The following is a 20,809-nucleotide window of genomic DNA, read 5'->3' on the forward strand; positions in this document are numbered from 1 at the left end:
GAAAGTTCATAGCAAAGGAAAGCTGTTAGCACCTGGAATGGTCTGTGTTTCGGCACTGCTTGATTGTAACGGACAGGTCATGGCGCTGTCTGCATGCAAGAACTGGGCATTTGAAAACAACTGTTGCACTGTGGTACGTTTCTAACTCGGGAACACTGTGACATTAGCAAAACAAAGTGAAAAAACCCAAAGTCATTCTAAGACACTTGGAAGAAATATAGTGGGGTAAAAGATTAATGCTGAATTATTTGCTGTCAAAAAAAGCGGTAAGTCAAAACAGAATCCAGGAGGTGCAATTAAAAGATCTGTTTACTTTCCATTATTTATTCTTAGAGTGGGGGGCTTATCTTAGACATTTCAAAAAATTCTTTCATGCGTACGTGTAAATATGCTATGGGTGAAATTTTGCACTCAGGCTGCAATACCCAGTTACCCTTATTTGCCCTGGTTTTATCCATATAACTTTGCTGATATTTTGCACTCACTTTGCACCATTATTAAACAGGATACAGGAGGCCATTCTCACTGTCAGCCATGTATGGTGTCTGTTGGTCAAATCGGCTGCTAAACTGGAACCGCTCACTAATGACCCTCCATCGTTCAGAGGGACCCTCAGGCATCTAAGGCTGATTTAATAATGTCCATCTCTGGCAACTTCTTTAAAGTATAAAAAATGTTAAGCAGCAGTAGCCACATCTGTACTGACTTTATTGATACACTTATCTGGAGCTTTTTGAATTAATCTTCTTTCTTTGGCATATGTCCCTTCAGTCAAATTTGAACTAAAAAAATAAAAAAAAGAAAAAAGAGAGAGAAGACCTTAAGTGGCCAGAGAGATTTCTTAGAAATCCTATTCCTCCAAGAACTCAGATTTGGAAAAAGCAGGTGATATGAAGGCTCTTTTCCTGGTAACAGACACAGATGTTGAAATCTTAATAGTACACATTTTGACAAAAAGTAAAGTGATGGCCAGTGAAAAAATCCACTCACAAAGTTTTATAAATTCACATTGGACCCATCTGGAACATAAACCAATTCCTTAACTGTCTATTCCCCTTAGTATTAATTACGGAGAAGTGAAAATCTTCATTAGCTTGAATTACAGTGAACATATAACTTTTATTATTTTGTACTTAGACTAGGCGAGGAGTCAGAAGTCAGAGCTTTGCCAGTGTCTCACTGCTAACTCTGCGCAAGCCCTTAACATCTCCCTGCCTCAGCTTTTCCATCTGTATAGCGACTATGCTATGCCTCGTTTTGGAAAGCACAAATAGGAAAGGCCCCTGAGCTGTTTAATAGCATGTTAACAGCATTTTAAAAGCCACTGTCTGTTTTTCACTTCTCATTACAAGAACATAGGATTCCCAAATGTTCTAAAATTCAGAAGGGCTTTTTTATTTTAAATTTTAAAAAAGGTGGAAAATGGGAATTTCTTCAGTACATATGCGTGCAGTGCACTAGAGGGCCCTCAGGAGTTAGAAATGGATGGAATGCACTTTTGGAAGGCACATACCTCACAGGACTTTTCATGACAGAATTTAAAATAGAAGTTGCTGGGGGTTGCTGGGGTTTTTTTGGGTGTTTTTTTTTTTTTTTTTTTTTAATAACGTGAAGTTCATGTAAGTTTATAGCAGTTCAAATGCAAGCCACCTCTCAATACGGTTAGCTTCCAAACAGCATTTAGCTTGCAATGAAATACCTAAATGTGAACCATACTTAAAACTGAAATATGTGCTAGAATACTTTGAGAACGTCAGCTCTAAGTTACTTTTATTAACCTAAGGAGTTTACCAGAACAAAGGATGTGTCAAGCTGAATAGGTAAGAGATTTTATATTTTTATAACAATATATATACAATGTGCACTTATTCTGTCTTTGTTTCTTTGAAAGGATATATAAGCCACTGTCATTTTATTTTAAAAAAATATAGCTAGATCCTATTTATGGCTTCACAAGAGTGAGGAGAATTAACCATCTTCCATCTTTAATGTCTGTTTATGAATGTGAACTGTATTTATATTCAGCTAGGGAAACATGGCACTGCTAATATATTTTTCTATTAGTAAATATAGGCATATTTAACTGCTACAGTTACTTGTACTTAATATTGTATAATTTACAGCACTTCCATAACATGAGGTTTAGTGAAGACTTTGTCTCATAAGAAAAAGATGATAATGATCTGGGTTCTTCCAATGCTGGATTACAGCTAGCTGAGATTGCAAATTGAGCCTGTATTTCATGATTTTGGTGTTTAATTTATACTGTTGTGAGAAAGTGAAAGATGTATACTGACAAATTTCTAGATGCATACTGTCTCATCTAGAACTTCTGTCTCTTAAAAATATAGAACCACAGATGCCATATGTAAGTAAAGAAATGAAATGCTACTACTCTTTTCTTTTTGCAGTTTGCAAAGGAGATACTTCAGATAGTTTAGACTACAAGTCAGTAAACTTTGCTTACGTAGCTGGCTCCATTCATTCTCTGAAGCCAATCACTTCCCTTGTGGTGGCTGATAAGAATTTAACGGCTTGAGAAGGTGGAGTGTCGGCATCCTTAGTACTAAACACATTCCCAGGCATATCAGTAGCCTCTGTCCATCACCCATGCTGGAAGCTATTTGGAAAAGGAGAAATAGAAATTGGGGAAGGGAAATCATGCATCATCATCCTGGCTGGAAAGTACGGAAGACTTTATGCTCTTTTCATCATGTGGATTCACTAGAGAAATGACCACCTTTGATCAGCCCAGTAAAATCAAAAACTTGTTTATTTGCTGCCTGTGCCCCCCACGGGTGCTGAGGCTCTGGACTTGCAGGCGCCCGAGGACAAGGAGGAATCTGCTTGTGGGCACCGCATGTGTGATCTACCTGGGATTCCTCGTCAGTCAAGTGGGTCATGTTTTACCCCAGCACAGAGGACATCAAAAGATCAGTTCCAGAAGTCTCCAAGATGCAGCCCAAACTCCTTTTCTGGGCATCCCACTGGATGGCACCCTGTCACCACCCAATTTCCAGGAACCCCACCTTGGTAGCAATGGGACCTTGCTGCCACCCAATGTAGTTTATATCACCCTGCGGTCCAAGCGCAGCAAGCCTGCCAATATCAGAGGCACAGTGAAGCCAAAGCGCAGGAAGAAACATGCAACCCCTTTGTCCTACGGGAAACACTTTCCAAAAGCTGCTTTTATGGGCCGGGAAGAGGCCTTTGCCCAACAGCTGGGGAGGGCCACACGTGCCGCGGGCACAATGAGAACAGCAATAGTTCTGGAGGCGAGAAAGCAGCAACTGGATGATCACAGGCATAAAGGAATGGCGATCAGGGAGAGGGGCCACCAGAGACCCGGGGGCATTTCTGGAGCTATAAAGGCACAGCCCCAGCCTGAGGAAAGCAATATCAGGATTTACAGCGAGAGCTCTCCCTCTTGGCTGAGCAAAGAAGACATCCTAAACATGCGCATGCTGGCAGATTCTGAGATAGAGAGCATCCAAGAAATACCTTCTCACAAAGCAGTCCTGGTAGTTTTTGCAGGGGGTCCCAGTGCCACAGGAACTGCTTGTGACCAGGGACACTGTGGCATCATCAAAAGACCTCTCGACATGAGTGAGGTGTTTGCCTTTCATTTGGATAGGATCTTGGGGCTGAACAGGAGCTTACCTTCTGTGAGCAGGAGATCCGAGTTCTTCCAAGGTAACACATTCCTATGGCTTTCAGCTTGCAGGTGGGATGCTGAGGTTTCTTTCCCCCTCCCGTGTTAACTGCAGCACAGCAGCTACCTTTAACTCCTGCGGGCCTGAGAACTAACCCCATCGTTACAGGGAAGTAAAGCTGGTATCTGTGTGTAATTTCTGCAGTGCAATTATCCTGTTTGAAGGATGCAGTGCCCCAAAGTTTAGATCAAATACCATTGGGCTGCTGAGGGCAGTAACAATTTCTCTTCCATGAGAGTCTGGAATGAGAAAAAAAGAGGGAGTCATCTGTAGATTGCATGACATTGTACAGACTGCCTGAAGTGAAACTGGTGGAAGAAATTCCAGAATACCCTGTGATTCAATGGGTATTTCTGATTTTTTTTAAGTTCTCTCATCTTTTAGATTTGAATTCAATAAAATATTGCTGAAAGTGAGTACAAGAACTCACCTCTCAGGTAGTAGGACAGAGGGTTTGTATTTAGTCAGATAACCTACTCTGAGAGGTAGGGGGACTTCCTGTAAAAGCTTGATGCTACTTTCATGGTACTAATACCTCTGGGAACTGAAAAAATTAAAAAAAAAGTGCTTCCCTCTTTCTGGTAATTAAAAGAAAAACCAACTACATTTCAGTGAATCCTGTTGTATATTTTGAGGTTCATTACACACATCTATATATTATGCAGACAAAAATATACACAGTAAATATTTCAATATGCCTGTTACATGATAGGTATAAAGTTTTAAATAAAAAAAATAATTTTTATCCTTTCATGAAATTAAAGGTAGATTTCAGACATGTAATGTGAGCTAGAAGTAAGTTCATTTCTAACATTGCTATCTTGTTGAATATGCCTTCAGCCTGACTGTTATTTTTGTAGAGTCACAAATCACAATCCGAAAGAACTACGTTGCATTTTAATGCATCAGTGCTAAAGTGGCAAGCTATGTTTTTGCTGTTCATTTCTTGCTGCTGAAATGAGCTTATACAAAATGTTTTTATATCACTCTGAGTTTCTTAAAAAAAAGTAATGCAAGAATGACTTTGTAAAGCCTGATAGCAGGAAGATGACCCAGTGATCTCTGATTCCTTCCTGCTTTGTAAACCTTTCCTTCAGCAGCCTGTACAACAATGTGAATGAATCTCTAGGAACAACAGTTTAGAGGTTTCAGAATATTATTCATACTTGCAGAGCATGGAAGATACATTATGCCTAGTTTATTTTTAGGAACAAGATTTATTGCTATAGAGCTGTCATAAGGCATTAAGGTAGTTCAGTTGGAGGAACTCTGCAGCACGGTGTGGCTGCAGAGATGACAGACTGCAAGCCTCTGAAAACTGCTATTAGGCTAATTGTGCATCGTATCGCTCAGTGTCTGTCACTTACAGTATGTTTGGGACTGTCTGGGACAGAGAGAGTCATTCTGCCCTCTTTAATTTTCTTTTCCTCATAACTGGCAATGTTCCTGTAGCATGAAGAGCGTTGCTAGGTGATGAGAAGAGAAATAGCATTATTTTGGTCCCACTTCATTTTTTCCAGCTAAAGGGTGAACAGAGCATTTGGAACAGTTACTGTACCTTGTCTCTCTCCATTTCTTTAGCCTGGAAATATTCTGGAGCTCAGATGCCTAATATCTACTTGAGTTCATTACTATTTACGTGATTGTGTTTGGCATAATCTGGAAAACATCTGTGTTGAGATAATGAACAAAATATAGTCTTAAAAATAATATGAACAATTAGTGAGATAATTTCTGTAACCCGTATGCATTTAAATTAAGATTAGGTGAGTGCTGTATGCAAAGTTTTTTACAGGGCAGCTTGTGTGAATCATGGTTATTCATATGGGAAAGAAAGCAATGCAGGATTAGAGACTGTGCATGTGTGAATGTACATAATTTCTGGGCTGACATCTCTCTCTCTCTGACACATCCCTTTAGCTTGCTTCAGTTGTGATGTGATATAACAAGACATGTTTGATGTAGCATTAAAATCTTAAAAAATGGGCTTTTCAAAACTGTCATTCATTTTGTCAAAAGCAGTTTCAAAGCACCGCTTAGTAAATCCCTGTGCAGGTTCTGTTTCCCCTATTCCCACTAATCCCCCCTGATTTTTTTTTTTTTTTAAAGTCTAGCAAAATACTGTATGCAAGTCCTCTGTCTGCTGCCGTTACCTTCCCTACTTAATTGTAAAACCTTTAAAGTGTTAACTGTGAATTTTTTATAGATTATCTTATTTTTTCCATCATGGATGGAAAAATTAGGTATGCTAACTCTTTCACTGGTATTTTTTGCAATGAATTGGCCAAACGTAAAAAGCCTGGGGAGTACAGTTGGGCAAAGCCCTTTTGAGTTCAGTGTTACAGACTAAAAGAGCATGATTCTGGGCATATGCAAGCAGGCATTCAATACTCCCATTGCTATCTACAATGCGTGAAAAATGTCCAGAGCTCCAAAACACCTATAAAGAAAGAAGGATAAGCCTGAAAAATGTCCAGAGCTCCAAAACACCTATAAAGACAGAAGGATAAGCCTGTAAAACACCGAGAAATAATTTTAAAACTGTGTCTATTGTGAAGAAAATGGAGGCTGACCCTTGTGTGTCTGAGTTTTGGGATGGTCACATTAATACTGCAGGACTGAGAATCTTCATTATTTGATCACCCTAACCTGAGGAACAGGAGAGACTTCAGTGACTGGCTTGGTGTCACAGCTCTACCTTAATTTGCACAGAAGCTAAGTAAAATGACTGCATGTATTGCCTCTAGCTCAGCATTTGCAGGGTAGGACGATGTCAGTGTTTGTTAGGGCTTGAGCTACCACTGGAGTAACATGGGCTGGAGCAGGCTTGCTCCTGTGTTGCAGCTGGCAGCTGTAGGGATAAGACTCTGGCTCCTTGGGTCGTAGCAACAAGGCTGAGCTCTTTACTCAGCTTTTGGTACAAAATACACAGCTATTGCTATGAAATGTTGTTGCACTACTTGCTGAGGGCCTGACAACCAGCCCTCTTACCCCCTGGTCTTCTGATATCATGTTTGGCTAAATATGTTTATCCTGTGCGGAGAAGAATAAGCAAAGGTGTACTCAGTTCAGCTGGGCTTTTTTTAGCTAAAGATTGAACCCACAATTTATCCAGAACCACTTTTTTTCTTAAAACATGCAAGAAACTCTTCTTTCAAGTAACATCTTTCATGGTTGGTTTAGTGCAAATAGATGAATGACATGTGATAAATGGCTCCACTGGTTGTACTTGTCATTTTCCTTTACTGTCCTCTACATGACGATAAATAGAGCCATAGGTTTTTCCCTGGTATACCCTGCACTGTCAGCCTGCCCTTGCCATCCCACCAGAAGCTATGCGAAAGCAGGCAAAGACAGTGTGAACCACTAATGTCAGGGAAAAGACTCAGAAAAACCTAACGCTGCCTTATGCATTCAGAATGCTCCAAAATGCTTCAATTTATCTGTCCTGTTTTCTGTCAACCCAAACAACTTATACCATAGTGTTGTACCTCTCAGAAGGGTACCAGAGGGCATATTTCCAATATTTTGTTGGGTGGAAGAGTTCATGTATAGTCAATAATGCAGTCCATAGTCCAGAGAGCAGCTGACGCACATTTCATGCATTCCTTAATTCTGACATCTGTATGAGCGCGGGACAGAAACATTGCAAATAAGGTGCAGAGGGAAGAAAGAAAAAAATAAATGGCCAATTTCTCTCTGCTTTCTGCTTCTGTCCCTTATATTTTTCCTTGGAACTTAATATTAAGCTTTAAAATTCAAGTAACGCTCTGTATGTCCGTCCCTCTCATCTTTCTACACTAATTACCCTCTCCTGATAATACGTGTTTCTTTCAAATGCATCAGTGGTAAGCTGTACTGCTTTACAGTGAACAGTGAGGAGTTTGAGAAAGGGCTTTAACTACCTCATGAAAGATTTGCTTTTTTTAATGATGCTTTCATGGGCACGTTTGAAAATATTTTCTTTTGAGGAAGTTAGAAAAAGTGCTGTAGATACAAATTAGAGCACAAGATGGAAGAGTAACCTTTGCAAGAGCATCTTTGTGGTCATGAAGCATACAGACTATTTTGAAGTGGTGTGGATATCTAAGAAAGATGATGCCTATGTTGAAGAAGCCATGCAGTGATACATTACCTAGCTTCACATGAAGCAGTTTGAGTACCTAGAGGTAGTCTAATCTCAACAGCCTGAGGTTTCATCTGTGTGAGCTTATTCAACTTAGGATATCCTGGGACAGTTTCTCCAAAGGGCCTAAGAAATTTTTAGAAATATTTTTATGTTTAAAAATCTATATGAATTACTAGGAAGCTGTTCCAACAGAAGTTTTAAAAAATCTTTCCCATGTAATTTTGCAGATCATCTTTAGATAATTAAGTAGATCTGTAAATCTAAAATGGCAGACAAAAATAAAATTAAGTCAGTCAGCTTTGGGTAGAATTCAGTGCAATGCAGCTGCAGCAATAGAAAAGCAGTAGCCCTTTATGTTGATATATAAAGCTGATTAGGAAAGAAGTGCATGCAGAACACACTGGACGTATTCTGATGTGTCTTCAGCTTTGACTGTATCAAACTGGAAGCTCTGATTCTTAGTCAGGCCTTACTTTTCACCATTCAGTTAACTTCAGCCCCATCCTCACGAGGCGTGAATCAGAAAAGCTCCACTGATTTCAGTGGGGTCATGCCAATTCATGCAACTATGACTCAGACCCCTTATCTGCTTTAATTCAGCATCTTCATGTTTTTCCTACAAGTGTCAAAATTTTGAATCACTGCTCTTTACTGAAGCTGCCGTTTCATATTCCTGTAATGCAATTTATATTACAAAGTTGAAAGATTCTATTTTGGCTCATCTTTTCTGCTCCCATTTCCTCTGAAATGCAAACATTTCCTGTATTTAGCCTTGGTCTTTTAAAAATGTTTTTGTATCTTAATGGAAACTGGCAAGATATTATTCACATCTTTTAAGTATTTATATTACTATTGTTTATCATGTCCCTTTTGGGTAGACAGGAGATGTTTGTTTTGTTAGAAGACCATTTATGTATTTGGTTTGTGGAAGAATTCATGAAGAGTTACATAAGCTGTTGTTAGAAATATAAAAATAATAGATCAGAGCTGGTCCTGAAGAAAGCTGTCCTTTTTCATGACAGCTCCCAATGCTTATGCAGACTTTCTCCAACTGGCTTGGAAAAGAAGCTTAGCCGATAGTTGGCTTGACTTGGCTGAAGTCATCTACAGTGTAGGTGATGGAGCCAGAGCAAGAGAGATGGGGAAATGGCTAGGATTTCCCAAATGAATTTCCTAAATCCTTATTAAGGCACCTTGGTAGAGGAGAAGCCTGGTTTACAGGAGTGCTCAGCACTTCTTTTCAGCAGAGGAAAGCATGGAGCATGGTGCTCATAAAGGCAGTACTGATCCTAGTGAAAGAGAGATTGACGTTCCTAATGGAAGGACACTTTGTGTTCCTAAGGAAACATTGGGCTACTGGGAGGAAAGTTAAAGAGGTGATGGAGCTGCACATTGGGTTGGCTTGAGAAGGACTACCTTGTATATGCAAGCTGTGGCAGAGAGAAGGTCAAGTACATTCTGGTTTTGGAGAGGAGTTTGTTTTTCTCTTGGGCTTGATTGCGTGTGGGGCCTATCATGGTCGGTTGGCAAATACAAGATGGATCTTTACACGATTCACTGCTAGGTATGGGCAAACATAATTTCTTACCAGTTGTTTTAGATCAATCAGCATCCTTTGAACAAGTTGCTTTTTGCTTCAGCTGTATGGAGATCTGTTTTTAACAGTTCTTGCTGCTTACAGATGGGGCATTCACATTAGCAGCTTTTAGCTTGCCGTTGGCACCGATACCTGTTTTCTGTGTGCTATTCTCTGATTTGCCTCTGGAGAACATGCTGTGGATCTCGTTGCCTTCATGCAAGTTTCTGAAAGCTTCATATCAAATGTGGTGCTGTGGATCTCATTGCCTTCATGCAAGTCTCTGAAAGTTTCTTTTCAGATGCATCTCTGACTCCTTGGGCATGTGGAAGACAAAGAGACAATTCAGGCTGCATTTAAATATGCAATAAATTGTACAGTAGTGTGAACTTTAGGTTCATTGACCTTCAAGATGAATAAAAATAAATTTTAAAGCTTTGTACATGTTCCAACACTTGCTATTTAGTAAATAGCAGCTTTGTAGTTAAATGGTTCCTCCTCTCTGTACTGAGACATCATATTTTGGTCTTCTGTCTCCACCCAAAAATAGAAAGGATTTCTTTGTTTTAATGTGTGTACAAGCCACAGTCAGTCCTGGGTCCTTGACAGTTTAAGGCAGCAGCAGCATTGCATCAGCAATGAAAAGGAGAGTTCCACTTTCCTAAGATAGATATGCCTATTACTTGATATTGGGTGAAATGTATTTATCAGTTCTTATACAGGGAGAGCTCATTTTAAATTCTTTGCCAAGGTTTCTTCCCACTAAGAGCTCTGAACACTTGAATTCACCAAAGCTAAGGCCCTTGACTTAGTTTCAGGGAAGAGCAGAATATTCTTTACGCAGAAGAATTAAAGAATTTGGCCAAAGTAGCTGCCATACAAAATAGGTATCATGTTATATCTGGGTAAAAAAAACCAAACAACCCACTTGTCAAAGTGTTTATTCATGCTAAGCTCACACTCTCTAGTATTCTCATATCATTTCAGAACTGTGAAATCATACATTATAGGCCTAAAAGACTAAAGGTAACAAAATAAATCTAGTTTGAGTGTAGGAATTTTAGTGTTTCTGTGCCCACTATGCAAAAAATACTTTGATGTAAGTTTTCAGGTCTTGTAAATCATCATCGGTTCACTGGAATCAGAGAGAAGTTACATTGTTGCTTCACAGTGGCATTGCAGGCTCTTAATCTACCTATAAACCTTTTAATAGTCTGGTTTAGTATACGATTTTGTACATCAGTCTCTTCAAATATAGAAAGCCTTCCATACACCAAAGACATTTAGAGTGTCTGTGCTTCTTCCATTCCTGTGGTGGCTGGTTTTAGATGTGGAATAAGACCACAGTAACCAAAGGATGTCAAGTTATTAGTCCCTGGGCATTTTTCCTGCCACATCTGTAAAATGGTATAATTATTGATGCTTAGGCAACATCTAAAGAATGATCAAGTCTGACAGTATTACACTATACTGATGATCTGTTTTTCCTTTTTCAGATGGTCAAGCCTGTCCTGTTATTCTCTGGGATTCCTCACTGAGTCCAACAGATAATAATACCCATTCTTCAGTGAGATTAACCTGGGGGCGATATCAGCAACTATTGAAGCAGAGATGCTGGCAGAATGGTAAAGTTCCCAAAGCTGAGTGGGGCTGTACTGAAATCCATCATCATGAATGGTCCAAGATGGCACTCTTTGATTTTCTTCTGCAGGTAAAACACTTACTGAATGCAACTATCTGCCTCAAAAGTCACATGAGCAGACATGGGACTCCTAGAAAAGTAATTTTAGTTTATTTCCTTTTTTTTTAAAATGGGGAAGAGGAAGCAAAGGCTTTTGTCTTGAGATATCTTGTTTTACTTCACCTTGAGGCAGGCATACTGTTTCTCCTTGGCTCCTTGTTTCACCAAACATAGCTCTTCACTATGTTCACAATTGTAAATCTGTTGGGTTTTTTCTTTTCTTTTTTTTTTTTTTTACTGTGTGGTCCTTCCTGCACCTCCCCAGTCCCCACGGATAATTTAAGTGGGTTTGGTCAGCTGACATCTGGATCTAGATAATTGTAGTGGCTGATTTTCCTTCTTTCTAAAAACCTAGCCAGTGACTTAGTAAGGAAAGAGTAGAGCAGCAACTGATGAATGACATGACTGCTCTTCTTCAATTAGGTATTGCACATAATCATTAGCTCTCTAAATAACACCAAACTAGGGCTCTGCCCAGTGGTATCATAATGTGTGGTGACAGTTGCAGCAATTATGTCGTAGAATATTAATACACTCCCTGTACTAATAAGGACTGAACTGAACCACCTGGCTGGAAGTTAATTTTACGGCTTCCTGAGATATGGCACTACTTCCAATTGTCTTTGCCTGTCAGACAGGTCCGGGTGACTGAGCCTCCTGCAGCACTTACTGGCTTGTTTAAAACTGCAGCAAGCACTAGTTTTATGCACTGTGTTTGGTTGTTCATGTAATTCAGCTTTTTATAGAGTTACATTTCTTGAAATATAAAGATCATGACTTGGTTTATGCATAGCCTATCCCTGTCATTCTCAGTCCTGTTCTAGGGTGAAGGGATGTTTCCAATTTTTTTAATTACATTTTTGCAGACTTGTTAAACAGAACATTCTCTAAAATTAGATTGTCACTTGTCTGACTCCATCTTTAATCCCACTATGAACAAGTAATTCTTAGAAACTGGTATAAAGTCATATGTGGATTATTCTGGTGCTAAACATAGTAATGCCCCTGTAGGAATAGTACAGATTGTGTCACAGTTAATGTTTTCATGCCATTGTCTTCTTGTTGAGCAGTTTAAAAATTCTCATGAGTTCTGTGTTGATTTCTAATTTTAAGGTCTCCTAAGACAAGTTTTTAATCTTCATAAAAGAATTCCTACTATCCAGAAGGAGCTGTCAGTTAAAATAAGATACAACAGGACTGAACTGTACCAACAGGATTGAACTGTACATGAAATAAAGAAACAAATTACTCTTAGAATAGTAGCTGGTATCAGAGTGATTTATACCTCCAGTTGCCTATCAGACAAGAACATGCATACTAGAAAGTGAGTGAAAGTAGGTCTTATGGCTCTTAAAGATTAAAATTTTATCTGGGTGCTCTCAGACTTGACTTCAAAGTTTATCGGCAGTAGAACATGAAGATGCTAAAACAAAAACTGCCAAGAAGATCTTCTGAGTTCAAAAAACTAAATCTGTGCTTCATGAGTCATTCAGAAATAAAGAATAATGGTGAAAAGTATTCTCTATTAAACATACTTCCCTCAGAAGAATGGTTTGTGCCCACAATAGCTGTTCCTAATCTTTGGTTTCAAATGCTATAAAACATAGGAGCATGCTGAAAAATGCTTATAGCTGACCTTCACTTGCCTTCTGCAAGAACTCAGGTAAAATAAGGACATTAAATGTAAAGTGGCTTCTTTAATTTTAGGGGTTTGGACCTTTCATGTACATAAATATACGACAAAAACCAATGCTAAACTATTAAGGTTGCAGCATCAATTCCAGAGTGTCCCATCATTCTGTCTTAACACTGAAATGCAAGATGTTATGAAGGGGCTGTCTATAAAAGCATGATCTCCTCGTGTATTTAACCCATGCAGTGAAGTGTGGTGCAGATGAATTAGGGCTATGCATCAAGTGAGTCTGTCTGGAAGGTCTCTGCTTCATTTTTTGGCAAATCCTTTGGATAATTTGAATGTGAGATCCCATGAGCTAGAACACTGCGAGCAAGAGGGGCTCTAGTGCCTGCAGATGCTGAATGCTGCTCATGAAAGGAGAAGGAAAAAGAGAAAACTATTCCTTCCCTCAGGATTTTTGCAGCTGAAAACAAACTGCCAGCAAGACTGGTGGCAACAGTACTACATACTTAAGAAAAAACAAACCAACTCTCAGACTTTGATTTGATGAACAAAATTAAGAGGCCTTTTCAACATGCAACATAGTTCTATGTCAGGAGAATGGTCCTAACAGTTCATTTCACTGAGGTGTCACAAAAATAAAATTTTAATTTTAGAAGGCTTGTGTGAACATCAATACTTTTATGCTTAAAGCAGTTTGAAGAGTTAACAGTGCACAACAAACAGAGACAGAAAAAATTATTTACCTTTGAGAAGCTACTCATTAAGCCTTAGTTGCGCCAGACCAGACTTCCATGCTGTAAGCACCAGCCAGCAGGAGCAAGGCTGCTCCCGGGGAGATGAGATGAGCTGGAGCTGAGGGCAGCCCCACAGCAGGCAGGGCAGCCCCACAGCAGGCAGGGCAGCGAAAACCACAGGTTCCATTAACAGCCCAGTGAGCATCAGGCACAGACAAGGCAGCTCCAAGGCAGGAGCAGGAGCCCCAGCAGCAATCCAGGAGCATCAGGTAGCAGGGCAAGCAGCAGATGCACACACCCTCCACCCTCAGAAGGGCTCAGAGAAGGGCTGATGTGCCAGGCCTGAGCTTAAATGGTGCCCTGGGCCCACAGGCAGAGGTGGGGTGTGTGGACATCCCAGGTGAGGCTGCTCAGGGCAACCAGGGCCTATTTGTGCACCCAGGGCCCTGGCAATGTTTTGTATTTACTCTCATCTAGTCAACAGGGGTAGAAGCACTTTCAAAGAGTGATTTATCCTTCCTGTATTAGATGGTTACCCTAAAATGGCATCCTTTCTTCTGGGAGAGCCTCGTTCTTGTCATAGTTTATGAAGGGGAACATAAATGACTAAGCTTAACATTTACACCGCTAAAGTTAGACCATATGTATTCCTTCCGGCTAAGTGCTGCGTGATGAATAAGCGAGGGTTCGCATGGGAAAAAATAGCTTAGGCCGTAATTTCATTAAGGTATATACCACAGTGCAACTCGGGGAGGCTGCTCTGTGATTATCGCAAAATCCTCTTATATTTTGTAGCTTCTGATGGATTGCTGTGTCCCTTACTAATCTTTCCAATTATTTGGTGTACTATTAGTCTAATAGGTCCCACCAAATGGAGACTCTCCGTGTGTCAGGCTGTGCTATCTCTATTGTTCTCCAGTGGAGAAAATGTAAAAAAACCTACAGCCTTCTGAAAAAAAATAGAATTGTATTCACCACCTTGTTATTCCAGTTACACAGTGGTATTTTTCCATTATTTTGAAAGAATTTCTACTGACATAACAAATCATGGCTATAAAATGGATAAAATATGCAGTCTCAGAAGTTGCTTCTAACAGTACATGAAGTACAGGGACCAGGTCTTCAATGCCATTTCACCGCTGACTTTAATTACACTTGTCCTGAGCTTGCTTTCCTGTCAGCTGTGTTAGTGAGCGATGTCTTACAGTGACACTTTGCCCCAAATACTTTGATATTGTTTTCACTTGGCACTCTGCTCTACTTTGTTTTAGATCTATAATCGACTAGACAGAAACTGCTGTGGATTCAAACCTCTCAAGGAGGATTCCTGCGTACAGCAAGGACTGAAGCTGAAATGTAGTGATCAGGATGCTGTTGACCTGACACACATAGTTCAGAGAAGGCATGACCGAAGGCACTTGGCCTTTATAGACAATAAGGGTTTCTTTGACAGAAACGAGGACAATCTTGACTTCAAAATACTACAAGGAATCAATGAGTAAGTTTTAAGTTATTAACTTTATAAAAAGATTAATAATTTCTTCCCAGTTTGAGCATGAGACCCTAAGTTACTGGAATAGATAACGTTGAACCAAGACATTTACAGGATGTGTCTAAGAATGTATGTGTAATCCCACTGCTGTAAAAGATACAATTTGCATGCATATGATTTGGCATGCATGGACTTCCTTTGCTGAGTCGCAGTCTATATTCATGGACTTGATTGCTAAATCACAACATAAATATTGCAATTCAGAGTGATGGCAAAGCTGATAAATTTCTTTGTGCTCTTCCAGATTCCCTGAATCTGCAGTTTCAGTGCTGAGGAGCCAGCGTTTACGTGAGAAGTTGCTTCAGTCTTTGTTCCTTGACAAAATATACTGGGAGAGCCAAGGAGGCAGAAAAGGAATCGAACAGCTTATTGATGTAATAGAAAGGAGGTCCAAAATTCTTCTTACTTATATAAATGCACATGGAGCCAAAGTATTACCCATGAATGAATGAAGCAGTCTTGTTTCTATCTGAGACATAGTCTTTAAAAAAATTTGTATGAGGCAAAAACTGACAGTAAAATTGATTTAATTCAGAGGCTTATTTAATTTTTATTTTTTCCAAACTTTCATTTATTTTTAAATAAGAAATCTTACATGCTGTAAAAACAACATTTAAATGTCAGCTGCAGCTCAACACAGTGCAGTCTCTTCTATGTCACCAGTGAAATGAAATGAAAAATAAACAAATGGTACAAATGGTACAATAAATAATGTAGTAAGATGTAGGTACCATGAACACTCCTTCTTTGAAAATTAGCAACAGGATTTTCAGTACATTAGGCTGGATTACTCTTACTTCCCTCGTCCAAGTTAGTAAAAGTTTTATTGCAAATTTAAATGGGAAGAGAGATTTGTAAGCACATAGTACATTGATGAAAACTGTCATCGCATCTACCTGCTGAAACATAGCTAGTACAGGATTTTGTCTTTTTGATTATGAATACTAAAATGCCAACATTTTCAAAGGCTTATTTTGTTTTATTTTATTTTATCTTTTGAAATCTGAGGACTAAATTCCACTCTTTTAAATGCAGAGGCGTTTGTACTGGACATGAGGGAAATTTAAAAACAGAGTGAGGAGAACATGGCTTTAACAATTATAATTAATTTGACAAATACATTTTTACCTGTTCAATATGGAGTACAATTTGTCATGAGTCACTTGTTACAATGTACTGTTTTCAGTATGCATTGTTTTGATGTGTGGGTGGATGATCTGATATTTTCTGTCTATTGATTAACTGTGTGTTACTCACAGAATTGTCCTTTATTACCACAATTTTTAAAAAAGAAATTCAGCTTTACCTTTGTGTGAATATGCTGCTAAATAAGTGTACATTTTGGTTTTGCAACACTCTTTACAATATTGTTTTGTAATATTTTCAAAAATCAGACCTACTAAGGATGTGAGTGTTGTTAAACTCAGCACCGAAAATGTTTGTGCTGCGTGCTCGGCTCTAGCCAGCAATTCAAGCTCTGGTTTTGCATTAAGATTGACCACTGCAAAGTGATCGTTCTAGCTGACGACTCACCCCAAGTATTCCCACAGGTCAGGTTGTTAGAGAAGGTTGGATAAGCACTTTGGATTCTTAATCTTCATCTGCTCCAGAAATAAAATATCAACTGATACAGTCTATCATGACATATACCTTCTATCTATCTGTTTAGACTGATACTGTCTTTCTAGAGAAATATCTATTATATTCTTGCCATGAGATAATGGCAGAAGTTGAATACTTTCATAGCTACTCTTGTCTTTATGTATAGTAAAAAAAAATATACAGTGTATAAGATTTTAAAATATTTTTGAAAGTGCTTGTATAATGGTATTAATGAGAAACTAAAATTTTTCATGTCTATGTTAATGTGGATGGGTAAATGTAATCTTTTAAATAACTGCAATTCCGCTGCAGCTAGAATAGATTTTCTTGGTATCAGAACAGCTATTAACAATAATTGCATTACTAGAGGAAATGGATCTCATTATAGGCAGAGTTAAAGATACTTAGTAAAATTTTAGGACCTTGGCCATCTAAATAATCTTTTGTTTTATTCTGTCAGGAAAGGGCAGATAAATTTGTAAAAACTTCCTAGAACTTAACTATTGCCTTGAGAGGACACATTTTAGAGTGCCTTGGACTGTTTAATAGCATCAAAGGAGAATTTTATAGGATTTTCATATTATCTCTTTCTTAAAATGGTGTAGCATATTAGCCAGGTAATTTCTATCACAGAAACAAAAATATTACTGTAGCTTGCACTGTGAACAGAACCTAGAGAAAGAAATAATCCTCTGGATCCATTTCACATGGAATTCCTGTTGCAGTAAATTCCACTCTTTGGTGACCGTTATGATCAATTTGTCTCATTTCTAGCCTATCTCACAGTTTTCTTCCTGCTAGATACCTGTTCAAATGGATCATCACACACTGCTGGCAGTGAGAGAAAGGCACGACTCTCAGCTTGCACTGAACTTTTAGAAGAGGGCCAGGTGGAGATACAAGAGCGTACCTGATCGTGAAACAAAGTCCCATGAGAATTCAGCCTTCTGGCTTCTCCTCTTCTATCTTTAGACTGCACATCCTGATGCCGAGTCATTGCCTCGTATTGCCTAATGGTATTTTTTTTTCCAGAATTGATGCATTGGCCAAGAAGAGAAAGAAATCAGAATTCAGGATATTTTTTATCTTTTCAAGTTAGGTCATTTATTTTTATGGTAATAACTTGATGCATTTTTCTCCATTTCATCTGGACATGGACTAGTGTTTCCTTGAGCATGATACATGCTTTTTTTATTTGCCTGGCCGTTCAGTGACAGCTCTTAAAGCAGCAGTGTAATTTCCAATTAGTAAGTAATTGCCCTGAAGCTGACCTGGAGCAATGCCTCTCAGTAGTCCTGAGTTTAAGAGGTTCAAGTAGCCATGACGCTGTGCAGTACTTAAAAACTTGACCAACCATGAAAAGCATAACTGTAAAGAGCAGCTCTTCTGGGGACAAATCCTGCAAATGAATGTCCTTAGGAAATGAAGGGTGTTTTTTACTGGACACTTTTGGTGGCAGAGGCATCCAGATCAAGTCGTCATTAGAGCTCATCTGCAGGGCGAAACAATATTTAGACTTAGAAAGTACAAGGGGAAGGATGGGTGTGTCTCCCTGCGCTGTCCAGTATGGACCAAACAGGCACGTAAAGGCACTGTCTTCTCAGAACTGTTGCAGGGACCAGTGAGTCCAGAGCGAGTGGCCAAGGCAGACTGAGCTGTGCCACTACTGCGCACATTACGCTTTCCAAGGGCAAAGGAATGCTGCCCTCTCTGACAGTCTGAACTTGGGCCTAGGGCAAGGCGTTCTGCACCCTGCTCTCACCTTACCAATGGTGCCTTAGCGTTGCCCTGCACGCAGCTGGAGGCTGTGCTTTCTCTGCTGTGCTGACAGGCTGTAGTTCTTACGCATACAAACACTCTCACAGTCTGACAGGGAGGTTAGGAGAGGCTTTGTGAGATTGGGCAGTAGGACTGGACTGTAAATTGCTTCTAATTCTCTAATGTTGATAACAAACTCTGGAAAGTGCCTTTTTTCCATAGTGTTTATCCTGTTGCTGTGGAGCTTGGTACTTGAATCCAGTATTGTTAATAATACAAAGTATGATTGCGATAGTGCTTATAAGTACGTACTAGCCAAGTTCTAGTTTCTTTTACAAAAATGAAGAATTCTGTACTTTTTGAGTGCGTTTGCATAAATGATCCAGTAACAAATACAAAAGAAGCACTTTGCAGAACTTGTTTATTCGCTGCTACTACATTCACGATATCTGCTCTCCCTTCACTAACAGGAGTAAATTTATTGGGAAGTCAGTCCACTTCCTTTTAAAACACCATGACATTGAACTGACATTCCTGTGCTGTAGCCTAAGTAATATTAACCGATGGGAAAAAACCCGAAGAAGCCTTACTCTACCTACGGTGGTGATCGACAGAAAGCCAAGAAACTGTGTTTTAGTCATCTTTGCTGGGCTGTCTTCCATTTATGGGCATATAGGATCAAAGATTCATGTTGCACATTGCTCGGAAGGGTGTAACCAATGGCAACAGTCCAAAACCTGTGGGTGGGAAAAGACGATTATGTCATTCTTGAATCTGCCTGAAAGCCAGAACCACATGAAATGGAATTACTAAGAAAATCAAGAGAGTTTTCTGATTTCATAACTGTGGAAGACAGAGCTTAAAATAAGTAGCACAGGCACAGATGCCATAAAATTCCTCGGGAGCCTGCCAGCAAGTTAATTATCTTAAATGTTTCAGAAGCTGAGGACATGAAAATTTTTGTGGAGCGCTATGAGAGCAATTTCCTTCTTTTTTTGTGTGTGTATTCTATAACATGCTATATTAAAAAATGATAAATTCCATGGTTTCAAATGAGCAAATGCAGATTTAGGGTATATTAAGGGACAAGCTTCCAGTAGCAATTCTGGGAACACTTTCATACGTGTGTGTGTATGCAAACACAAACATACATGTATATGTAGATATAGCTTGGCTTGTTTCTATAAAATGGTCAGTTTGGGTAATAAAGAGTTTATACAATATGCTCTTTACATGTAGAATTGTATTTGTGAGGGCAAGTCCAATTTCGGGTTTACAGAAGTTGAAGTTTAAACAAAACATTATTATGGATGAAACTTTTGTTCTTAAAGGATTAACTCTTCCCTTGCTAACACATTTGTAGAATCTTAAAAGTTTTCTACCTACAATTGCAGAGAAAAACAGCAATATGTTTGTATCTGAGCTAATCTGCCAGAGTGACATCAACTCAGATGTTTTTATTGAGTTTTATATTAGTTATTGAATTTGCATTTTCTTTTGGACTTTGTGCATTTTAAAAGTCAATTTATTTGTCCTTTTATTAGTAACAGTAAAAGTGTTATCACAAGTAATGAATTGTTTGAATCTCTGCTGCTATTGTCATATAATGTCCAGGAATATACAAAATAAAAGAATATCTTAATCAGATTTTCAGTTCAGATCTCTAAGTTGCAATAACAAAACCGTAACAAATATTAATGTAATGTGTGGATCATTAGATACAGTTTAGAAGGAACTATGCCCTTGAAACTGCTTCTGCAGAGAAACAATCCAAGCCAGATTATGAAGCTCTTCCTGTGGAAACATTTTCTAGCTGTTTACTCACGAGACTTGTAACTCTTTCTTACTAAGCTGCTTCACTATAGCTGCAGAGCTTCCAGTAGCTGCAGCGTTAGTACTTGCTGCCTTCTTTAGCCATTCTGACAGCGCCTATGTACACAAACGTCGAGCAGAAAAGGCCATGCCCATTTATGATGCCAGAACAGAAGTATTGGTCAGTGACTGGTAAACTATAATAGACTATGAGAAAGTACAGGAATAGGAGAAAGACACTGAACTCTACGTGGAATAGCGACTCACACAGAGTTAAAGTAGCCTAAGAACTTTTGGTCTCTGAAGTTTACATTTTTACCATGATCCAAGAGAGGCTAATGGGAAACACAAAGATGTTGAAACATTTTTAAACATTCTCTTTCCTACACAAAGTAATTTGATTTATTAAAAACATTATTTATTTTTGCACATTACTGCATACTTGAGGCTACATTCTCTCAGATGCATTTGTGTAAATTACAATTCATTACAATTCCACTGAATGATCCCATTTCCAGATAGAACAGTTTAAGTCAGTTAGATTAATCCATAT

General features: G+C 38.9%; 1 protein-coding gene across 3 annotated transcripts; it reads left to right on the plus strand.

The window, feature by feature from the left end:
• Positions 1-168: 168 nt before the first annotated feature.
• On the plus strand, positions 169-20,091 carry GASK1B (golgi associated kinase 1B). 3 transcript variants are annotated; one of them, XM_054823387.1, is made up of 6 exons: positions 1,630-1,820; positions 2,412-3,693; positions 10,915-11,129; positions 14,804-15,030; positions 15,329-15,458; positions 17,488-20,091. In XM_054823387.1, the coding sequence occupies exons 2-6, from the start codon at positions 2,700-2,702 to the stop codon at positions 17,563-17,565; spliced, it is 1,644 nt and encodes a 547-aa protein (XP_054679362.1). In that variant the 5' UTR covers positions 1,630-1,820; positions 2,412-2,699; the 3' UTR covers positions 17,566-20,091. The 3 variants fall into 3 exon arrangements, with proteins under 3 accessions (XP_054679361.1, XP_054679363.1, XP_054679362.1); XM_054823386.1 differs by lacking the exon at positions 1,630-1,820 and adding an exon at positions 169-266 and having other exon boundaries at positions 15,329-20,091; XM_054823388.1 differs by having other exon boundaries at positions 1,570-1,820; positions 15,329-20,091.
• Positions 20,092-20,809: the final 718 nt, after the last annotated feature.

Source organism: Grus americana, chromosome 4 (genome assembly GCF_028858705.1).
Source record: "Grus americana isolate bGruAme1 chromosome 4, bGruAme1.mat, whole genome shotgun sequence".
Lineage (NCBI taxonomy): Eukaryota > Metazoa > Chordata > Aves > Gruiformes > Gruidae > Grus > Grus americana.